General features: G+C 43.6%; 1 protein-coding gene across 8 annotated transcripts in view; it reads right to left on the minus strand.

The window, feature by feature from the left end:
* The window catches only part of LOC120961114 (neurexin-1), an 87,545-nt gene that overhangs the window by 34,997 nt on the left and 41,351 nt on the right, over positions 1-11,197 (minus strand). For all 8 annotated transcript variants that reach the window (XM_049605326.1, XM_049605329.1, XM_049605332.1 and 5 more), the window contains exon 7: positions 5,157-5,306. In XM_049605326.1, coding sequence (XP_049461283.1) covers positions 5,157-5,306 — 150 coding nt within the window. The remainder of the gene's footprint in view (positions 1-5,156; positions 5,307-11,197) is intronic.

An 11,197-nucleotide genomic window follows, 5' to 3' on the forward strand; every position in this document is an offset into this window, starting at 1 on the left:
CATTTTCCTTGTAGCGATTTTTGTTGTGACATTTACGAGCGCACCATGCAACGCGTTATTGATTTTGTTGATAACTCTCTTGTAAGCTACTAGCAACGGATTTTGTTCACCGCACCGGTTTGAATTATTTAAGGTGGGAATCAAAATGCAATCAGAACAAACGTTTCGGTTGAAATGAACCTAGTAATTTTGAAATCCTTTTTTTGTTGAAACACTGTTTTAAAAATGTATTTTAGTCTGTACTTTTCTGACATTAGATAAAACTCTAATGATTATGGCACATTTTTTTTATTTCGTTCTATGAACGTTTTATGAATTACGGTGAAAGTGCAAGGTTGTGCTTCATTTGAATTCAGCATAAAACCTATTGGAGCTCAGGCCACCAACAGCACCGAAGTAATTAATGACACTGTCAGAGTAATGAGTTTCAGCGCGACAATATTATGGTACCTGTCGGGTGCTGTTATACTGTTGCAGTGCGCTTAAATATAGTCACGGAGACCGGTTGCCCAATTTTCGCGTTGAGGCATCATGAAAGTTATTTCATCATCCCATCAGCCACAGCATAAACTGTCCTAGGCAGTTTTTTTGCGCGTAATCAATCGTGAGAAGAGGCACGATAGTGCATCGATTGGCATAGTCCATCGCTTTGGCTCGATTGCGATGGTGTGTATAAATTCAGACACCCCGCGACCCTCTACCATTTTCCACAAGATACCCTCAAAAACCGTGACTAAATTGCTGGTGGCAATTTGCACTCCTCCGTCGTCTTATCGTGATCCTCACTAGCCCTTGCTGCCAAGAAGAAGCTGACAAAGAATGGTTGCTGGTGCTGGCACCGTGCAGAGCGTGCCTCTGCCTGCTGGCAGGGTGCGTGCTGGAAGCAAATTGCATGACGCTGGCACTAGCGTCTACGAGGCCAATTTTAAAAGCTCTTTTTGATCGATTGTATTCTCTATGTGCCAGCGTATCACGGGGCGAAGCATTCGGGAAGGGAAAACGTTCATTACACGAGGTCATGGATTGGTGGCAGTGCATCGTAATGACCTAACCGAACATTGCGGCCGCGTACGCCTGCCAAACGGTGCAAGCGAACGAAATGGCACGAATAAAGAGAACAGGACCGTTTATGATTGATAGTGGATTCTTCGTTTTTTAGCAATCGTGCCCGCCCGCTTCGTTAGGGTCATTGATTGGTCGTTTGTTTGGGGTCGAGAGCCATTTCTGTTGGGTAGCGTCAATTATGCCGCGAAGCTGTACGGAGCGTCCAACAGACAGTCACAAACAGCACAACTAGGAGCAACCATTGGTACATAGTGTGAAAACGGTAAAAAACGGTAGTTTTCAACACTTTGTGTGAGGGCTAAGAAACAAAATCGATTGAGTTGAATGCCCACGAAGTTACCTTCCATTCCCTCATCGATAGTATCTACGAAAATGTTTGATAATTGCTCGTCAAATGAATATTTTCCACACTTGGTTCAATTTCAACTAAGCTAAAGAAAATAATGAACCCAACTCCGATCGATCCATGGCCGCGCTTTCGGCAAAATGTAAGTACCTCGTAAGTGTTGCTGCCCGATGAAAGCGTTTCTGGCTGCGAGCTTGACTTGGAACGTCAACAGCCTACTATGGACAAATGAAGCAGCGTGGATAAATGATGAATAATGACCTTTGCTGGCTAGTGAAGGTTGATGCGCCGGGAGTCCATCAATCAACTATTCTTTCGATATTTCCTGCCGCACATTTCCTCCTCCGGTGCTGTCAGTATTGCCCCTTGCGCACGTTGCCTCAACCCCAACGTCACTGTGCATGTGGAGACGGTACTTAGTACATCAGTTAATTCCTGACAAAGTCTGACCCGGATTAATGGTACTTCCATGGACTGGTTGCCAATGAGTTCGCCGTCATGATAATCGAAGAACGATGCTGATGACCGGGTGGTGGGATTCTGATGATGAAAACTTTGCACAGGAATGTGTTATATGTTCCCCCGCAGGCAAATGCGAAAGATGTCTATGAATGTACTGAGAATAAACAGTGAAATTGACAACTCTTGTTGTTTGTAAAATAACTTTGCCCGAGTTTTTTTGAACGGTGATGGAGACGAATGAAGTGGGAATATATCTAACTTAACACAGGTGATTATCGCAAACCACATACAGAGCTTTACGATGACCTATTTGTTTGTAGAAAACGAATTGCAAAAGTGAATTATTTGAAAAGCATATTCGATGTGTGTTTAATGCCATCGATTTCAGCTAAATAGTTTATGTACTACCATAGCTCACTCACTTATGCATCAAAAATACATTTTGCAATTAATATAGGCCATGGATTACGTCCACCATCACCAGCCAAGGGTTCGCCGATTTTCTGTCCTGCGCTGAACAATGAAATCGCTTTTCCCGGCAACGCGTACACCACATCCGCTTTCCACGTGCTGTTGATCGCTTTCCCACCAACAGGTCCCGGTCGCAGGCTTCCGGAGCCAGCCAGGCCAATGATTTAAAGGACCAACGGATAATCTATTTTTCACGTAACCATCCATTCCAGGTGTCTATTTATAGCATGCCCAGCATTCCGTCTTTTCGTCGGATGAAAAACGAGTGTTCTCTCGGGTTCGGGGTCGATTCGGACGAAAACATTCATCTCTGGTCTCGTACACAATTCCGTCACAGATACCCAGCTACTCAAACACACAACGGCTAGTAGGCACACACACACACGTCCATCTCTTGGTAAACAAATCAAATCAATTTTAATTTGATTCGGTATAAATATTTCCTCCACATTTTTGCTACCAATTTATTCGCTCATTCGCTCTCTCTCTCTCCCTCTCTTTCTCTTTCTCTTTATCTCTCTCTGTCTCTCTCTCTCTTCCATTCTCTCTCTCCTTTTCACTACTTGAATTTCGCAAACCCAGGTAACACTCTGAACTGCTTCTCAACTCTACCCGAGTGTATCTGCTTTTGGACTGCACAATTCGAGCAAATCGAGCGTCCCGTTTTGCTATAAACGAGTGTTTCGTGGAAATGCCACACAGCGATATTCGAGACAGGATACCTACATCTACCGCCGGTTTAGTATCGTGGCAACTGGGGCTACGGGGAAGTTGGTCCAGTTTGATACACCCGTTTGCGCAAATTAGAAAAATCGGAACAACTCGAACACACGAGTAAGGCTACATAGGGCTTGATGTTCGATAATGAAAATTTAATGAGGAAAATTGATTTTCTCATCGAAAAACGCACCAACGCATGGGTAATCAATCTCAGGATCGATTCGTGCGATGGAGTGTAACTGGTTTTGTCATATTTTAAAATATCAAACTTTTTTTTCTTTCGACCCGTGACATCTGTAAGACCTGAACTTGTGTAAGCAATGTTCATGAAATAGTAAACCTATCGCAAAAACAAAAAATAACACAAGTACACAAACATTCATGTCCATTGCATTTGCTAAGTTAAAACTATTCCATTGGTATAAAAAGGGTACACATTAAGTAGTTAAGGAGAATTCTGCACTAAATGCCACAGCCCGTTAGGTTTACTGCGTCGTGCTTTAAAAAAGCAGCAGCCGCACTAAAGATCCCGGTGACCAGAAGTGCACCATTTTACGGAGAGCCTGCCTGTTCGCTGCCCGATCTTTATCGTTTTATCTTCACCCGGCTTATTCGTACGCGCGGGAACCATCCACAGAAGGCCAAAGCAGCAATTATCTTAATTAGATTACATCCACCCATAAAAGATGCTTGCCGTTTATCGTTTCCCACTCCCACTCGGCTGGAAGATCAGGATTTGAACGATGGAAACGATGCGGAGGGGTTGGCTTGGAACGGTGGGAAGGTTTCAAGGTGTGTATGTGAAAAAAGACAGAATCATGGGGAAAAGCAAAGTGCGGTATGGGATGGAGCCGAGCCGAGTCCAGATGACGGCAGCAATGGTGAAAGGAAAAACACGCGGGAAGCTCAATCCCACAACTCACAATTTACAGTAGCGTTGGTTAGGTCCAGTTCAGAGGAGATTGTAGCACCATTGAATGTTTGTGGTTTTTAAACACAGAGTGGTAAAAAAATGAAAAAAAACACCTCACGGAAAGGGGCTTGCGTTGGATCTAACAGAAAAATGTTAGAATAGAGCGTAGGGTAAGGTGACAAGCTTTATTGTTTTCAGACGGCTGCTGCGCGATGAGTGTCAGAGTCTACCAACGTGGTATGAGTACACTCACACTGTTCTAGCATCCCTTTCAACATTTTGACTACAGCTCTCACTTCGCTGTCAGTTTCTGATTGTGAAAGTTAACCCAAGCGGTAGCGCTAAGGCGACAATCGTAAAACGAACACGAGCAAGGGAAGCGTTGAAATGTGACCAAATGTACAGTCGGTTTTCAAGGAACCATACCCGGGGGAGGGGAATAAATTCAGTGATACTCTGTAAAGACAATTCTGTCACTCTAGGCCTGTGCGCGTGTGTGCGTGTACAACGCATTAGGTAATATTTTTATGGGGTGTATACACATGCCGTATCACCCAGACCCTCTCGTTCATTGCATTGGTCCCGGTAAGCACGGGACATGGAACATCGTAAGGAATTTTATATCTTTCAGCACACTTTGTCACTCGAGTGGTGGTCGTCTACCTGTCCGTTCTTTGTTCGCTCGCAGGTCAAAACCATCGATTTAACCTTACCTTAGGCATCGCTAACCCTAGCAGCTATCCCTCGACAGTTTATTGGTGAGTGTGGGTCGGGGATGCGCTCGGAAACACCGAATGAGGATTCTTTATTTTACGATTTGTTTTGTCCCTTAGAAAGGATACGACCAACGGTTGCTGACCAAGTAGATTGGAGCTTTTATTGTGTCACGAATACCTGGAAACATTCGCACGTTCGCCGTCGAGCTAAGCTGTAGGCAAATTGTGCTACTGCTATCGCTCAATGCAGGACGGCCAGCCTGACCAGCCACTGCCGGAAAATTAAATTATCGTTTAATCCCACTGCCACTGCAGTTGATTGTTACCGAGATGCGATAAAAGAAAATGGTCGCACTTAAATCATACCGGGCGCGAACATTCCAAAAACCAACATACTACTACTACTACTACGAGCATGGGGCAAATCTGCAAGCATTTCCACAGCTAGCAGCATTAGACTTACCGGTGTAGAACAGCAACCCGTTCGGCTGGCGGGTACGAAAGTAGAGCGTGATGGCATCCTGGGCGCTAACGATCGGTTCCCCGCCCGTCTGTCCCAGATCGTACGAAAGGAATTCGGTGCCCCGGAACGTTGCCTCCGACGGTGCTTTGTCTGCGAATGAAACAATCGGTGAAGAAAATGGGTTAGTCTCTCGCTTGTGTACTGCTGTCTACGATGCTGAAATGATTATCAAAGGCCCGGCCCAGGTAACGCTTGTCGTCTGTCACAAGCGTGAGCAAATCTTTATTCATGGTTAAAAAATTAAGTTATTCTGTTAAGATACATCCTTCCAACGACATCATTATTCTGCGATACTGTTGTTTATCCTGTAAATTATAGCGACTGCATCGATCGGGCATGATGCGTTGATAGCTATTGCGGTGGCAAAGTCGTCGGGTTATCGCGTATGGCACTTTCACGTCGATTCTATAAATTATCGCTTTATCGTTAATTTATTTGTCATCAACATTCACGTCCGATCCGGCACTCAATCTAACACCGAAGACAACGGAAGAGCGAAAAAGGAGAAAATAAGAGAGAGAGAGAAAGAGAGAGATATATAGAGAGAAGGGAGTGCGACAGAGAGAGAGAGACAGAGAGAGAGAAAGAGAAAGGGAGAGCGACAAAGAGAGAGAGAGAGAGAGAGAGAGAGAGAGAGACAGAATCCCAAGAAAAAGCAACCATAGCTTCTAGTCAATGGCTCGGACTGCTCAACGAGTCTAAACGAACAACAACCGCAAGGCTTCCATTTTGATTCTCTTCTGGGTAAGCTATTAGCATTTCATTTCACCGACGTGGGGAGCTTGGAAAGCTGCGGGATCGTCCGATGGTACCACTTTCAAGTGGTTGTCCATGTGATCGTAATTAAAATCAGGGGACCCGAGTGCACTGGGAAACGGTGAGATAAGCAAAATTCGACGGCAAACACCACCAATGCTCTTATCCGGAAGCTATGTCTTCCGGCGGTCTATTCTTGGGTCCTTAAAATTTTTAATGATGCTCCAGTTTATATTTCAGCCCATTTTATCCTCCTCTGCTTGCCTTTCCGTGACTCGTCGGACCGTTCACTGCGGGTGCCAAACATTGTGCTGCTGCTGAGACATCGCCCAGAGAGGGCGGGTGTGCCGCATCCCTGAAGAACCGTGCTGACGATTGGCTGCTGGCCAAATATTATTATTTTTATTATCCTTTTACGATTATTTATCATGTGAGGCTAGGATCGATGCGGTCCGGAAACCCCTTTCGACAGTGCCTGCAGTGGATCGACCGTACCATCGAGCAGAAAAGGACAAGCTCAGAAGCAACTCGTTCAACACTTGCTCGTATACAACCTCGTATATACCAACCGATAGGGTTGTGTTTGTTAAAAAAACGGTGAAACGACGAAATCTTCCAGCCCATCGCAGCAGGATTTGCAGCAGAAATGGTTAGCATCCGAAGGACAATTAATCTTATTTGCTTGAGTTCATAGCCACCGTAGAGCATGCGTCGAATGCAGCTGTTGGCTCGTTATCTCTTTCATCTACATCCCAACTAGATTGGGATGCAAGATCGAGATGGTTGGCTTGGTGGTGAATATTTTCCGAAAATTTATCGATCGTTCGTCTCACTGCCATCCGTCGCATCCGATCACGTGCGGTATTCTGGTAGTTCCCCGTTGTTTGTTTTACGCAATTCGATTGTGATTCACTTGTTCTATCTATGCTCTGCTGATTCACGTGTTTTATCGCAGGGAATGGTTGAAACCAATAGCAAGGTGGCTGATTGCGAGAGTGAGGAAAGGTTATCGTTTGCGTTTAATGTTGTTGAAACCACATTTGCTTCATAATCCATGAGTCTTGAAAACAAAACTCTTACGAGATACTGTCTTCTAACTGAAATTGGCAAATTTCCAAAAGCTAATGCCGTTCTTTTTAGTAATATATTTGTTTATACCATACTGTTATTGAATTCATATTTCCAGTTATTTAATGTAGTCAAACAGTTCGCAAAACAACATAACATTTTTTTCATGTTTATAATAAAATCTTCCACCTGTAAAGGAGCTCAATGCTCTATTCAAACAATAAAAGCGTCATGGACCACATTAATAACAGCAATGGATTTGTCACACATGCTACTGTAAAGCACATCAAACTATCTCACTAGTGGCCATAGTGGTCCTCACAGTGCGAGCGGCCAAAATTCAAACTGCGACCCAATTCACATTCTTCCAACAGATGCAGCACGCGTAGAAAGCGGAACACGACACACACGTGCGTTCTATATTGTGGTATTTGCAACTGCATTGCACCAGCTGCAGCAGTGTACGCCCGGCAAATTGATGTACATGGTCGCTGTTTACCACGCAGTTTAAATGCCTTTGGTAGGCACCGGGCACAAAATTTACGATCGTATTCGCCAATCTGCTTGCCCCGTGGGACACGAAAAAAGAGAAAGGAAGGAATGGAGAGAAAAAGAAGGGCTTGCGAATGGGGCTGAACTCAGCAGGGCTTTGAAATCGGTGGCGTACGTTCAACCGGCCAACCCAACCCGTTGGTCAGCTTTCATCATTATTGGATGCTTCCCGGGGGGAGGGCAGGTGTGGGAACCGCTTCGCCGAAGTGCATTTCTAGCATTCCATGGATTGAAGAGGGTAAAGTGGTCGTTTGTGTGGGTGGTTTGATATTTTGGGTGTTAAAATTCGAGAAGAGGAGATTGGGTACGATCGGTTGATGCTAGCGTTTCCGTTTCCTAATGGATGTGGTACACGATGACAAAAACGAGGATGGCTTTGACTTGTTGTATCACAACACAACATTATTTTTCGAGCGGTACCCCATGCTTACCAACAAAAGTGTGGTGTGAGTGGGAAAATGCAAAGCCCTTTGCACAGCCGCTAGTGAATTTGAGCAGTGTGACACACAAGGGTGTGAATTAAAATCACATACATTCATTGAATAAATCAATCAATGCGTAGATTTGGACACCATCAGATCTTACTTTAATAAGATTTATTTCGGTGTGTGTACATTCATGGAAATGAAGCTGTCCGTGAAATTAAGTTGACAACTTCGACCAGCGATACGATTCAAGCTCATGGCGAACAAACATTCAAAGTCAACGAAGGAAAATCTTGGATGCTCGGGAAACTGATGTTATTGCTAATATATTTCTTAACTTAATAAACATATTTTTGGCATGTTTTGAATTGACAGAGCTTCGAGCTAGATAAAAATAACTACATACTCAAAATCTATGACAAGGACCGGGCGTCTCCATTTACCTCAGGATGAACGAACAGTGAGATGGCATTACTTGTATCTATTGTAGTAAAATATATGATGGAGCGATTATATTCAATTTCATGTTTGAACTTATATTTAAATTGTCAACTGTCACTTGATTCTTTCATTTCAATTTATGTTGGAATTCCACAAGATATCTCATACATGGAGCCGCCTGGTGAGTATCAACAATTATTGGCAATAAGCGACAAAAACGCATGCGACACGGTAATTGATACAATACTAATGGCTCATTTTCTTTTGAAATTTGTGATATTAAAACGTTTTCTCTTCTTTTTGATCTCCAATCACAGCTTTCAAGACCTGCTTTTAGTATATAAAGGACTTAACTTACTGTAATTGTAAGGAGTCCTGGAGATACGCGGATTCGTAGATCCACAGTTTTTTTTTTAATGTTTTTAGTTCTTTGAGAATTTTGTACTGATCTGACATTGTTTGAATTGAATTGTTAGATGCAAAACAAATTCCCAATCGATCGAACATTAAAAATCGTTCAAAAAGGTTCAACATTTATATTTCCGTTTAGTATCAAATCAAATAATCAATTAAGTGGCTAAAATCTACCGCTTAAATCAAACTTACACGAAAATTAGTGATATTTTGACTGTAAATCGAGAAATTCGACTTACGCAGAAATTTGAGATCCCCATTAATAGCCCGTATCTTGGGGACAGCCTGTACTGCGTATTTGAGATTCGGATCAAGATTTGAATCGAAAACGACAATTAAGAATATGTTTATATGATTATTTTGATATGCATGTATGTTATGTTCGTGGCCGTTAATCATACCACTGTATCCGGCCAAGCTTTGTACATGTAATCACTTTACACTCAATCCTCTTTAAACATTTTTCAAACAGCCACTCTGTTTCATCGTTTCCAATTACACGTTTTACAAGCTACCAAGATTTTGGACTGGTGCCTCATCTGATGGAGGCGCACGAGAATATTGCATTTATTTTTAGTCTATCATCGGGTCGCACCTTCGCTCGCGCGTGAGTGGTTCCTATCTTTAGCAATAAAATGGCACGAGCCTCCATTTGCGCTGTTCCCTTGGCACGGTGCCCATCATACCCAAAAATCTCGCCCTCACCACTAGTCGCCCCAATCTGTGTTTCGCAAGGACAGCTCGTTCCGAACGGCATGCTCGAAAAGTCAGCGAAAGCTGTGCAGAAGCGATAAAATGTCCTCGACGGTCGCGACATGTAAGCTTGTTTGTTGCGCTCTAGCAACGGTAGATGGTTGTACTAAATTTAGGATCTTTACCGCTGTGCTGAGTTGGTCTGTTAGGTACGGCTTCATCGTAGAATAGCCCGAAAGGTGTGTGACACAGAACCGTGAAATAAAATTAAATCCTGACTGAAGTTTGCAAATTGTAAAAGACACGCTTTCTATCCTTCTTTCTCGCATGCTCTGAAAATCTGTCTGTCTCAGCAAACGGGGATGGGCATCTTTTCGGTGTAATGGGTCGGTGGATGTTCCTAAATATTCCCCAAGGACAATCTGCACCAGGGCATCGAAACGGAGCGGCACCCGTTCTCGCAACCTACATCGTCCCCTATAACATCAACCCGTTGTCATGCATTCCAAAATTCAATCTAAACGCCTGGTGCCTTAGATACCACCAAGCACTGGCCAGAGTTTTAATGTTAATCATGCACCGATGTAAGGGGAGCTGGGAAAAATGGGGCCGACGCGGTTACATACAAGCACTAGTGTTCCATACAATCTGGATAGAAACGGTCAAAATCCGTTTTTATTCATAGCATCATCAGCGCTTCCACTCAGCTTAAACCCTGGACCAGTGTGCCATGTTAACTCCAGGCTGCCACATCTGCCGGGACGGTGAGATATTTTAGCCTGATTTGAAATTCATATTTATTACCACCGGCAGAATATCCTTGAAAGTGGAGCAAGGTTGTGTAAAGTTCCCCACATTCAATCGGTTCGGAGTTGGCTGTACCGAGACGGGCTGCTTAATATCTACGAGCGTACAATGCAACGTGCCTAGCACATTCACCATGAAAGGGACTGTTTGAGGAGTCCGTAGGTAAGATATATGGTATTCATTATTATACTGCGGATGAAAACTAACCCAGACAAGGATGAATCAAGTTACCCTAGCAAGTGGTGGAAATCATCCAGTCAGGCTTTGAAGAAAAGCAGACCAGTGCTTTATCCCAATCAAGGACTAAAGAGAAATTTAAAGAGTATGTACATGTTTTACATCCCAGAAATCAAGGCAACTCCGGATAGTACGTTACTTCGTTGCATGCAACTAAAGCTTACTAGAGTTTAGATATTGCAGCAAACCGCACCAAAATGGAACATAAATGTATGTCTCACCAGTATCAACAACAGCACAAGCAAAATCGTGTCCCAACTTTAGCCATTTGTGGATGATCAATCAAATGTATTAAATTATCCTCACACTGCTACCAATTCCACTCCATCACGTTTCACGCTGACAGGAACGTTGTTGCTAACACGTGGCACGATAAAAGAGGAAAGAAAAACAAGGTTAATCCTTCCGAAGCAGGGACCGAACACAACCGAAAGAAGAAAATGGCTACCGAGACGAAACAATTACGTTAAAGGTTTTACGCCTGAGTAAGAAGCTCTGCTGCTGTAACGAAATGTTCAAACGATTTATCAAAATTCATCCCCCTTCCCAATGCTGGCTGTTCACCGAACCAGCCCGCTGCATCGCCCG

This window comes from Anopheles coluzzii, chromosome 2 (assembly GCF_943734685.1).
Source record: "Anopheles coluzzii chromosome 2, AcolN3, whole genome shotgun sequence".
In the NCBI taxonomy this organism is placed as follows: domain Eukaryota; kingdom Metazoa; phylum Arthropoda; class Insecta; order Diptera; family Culicidae; genus Anopheles; species Anopheles coluzzii.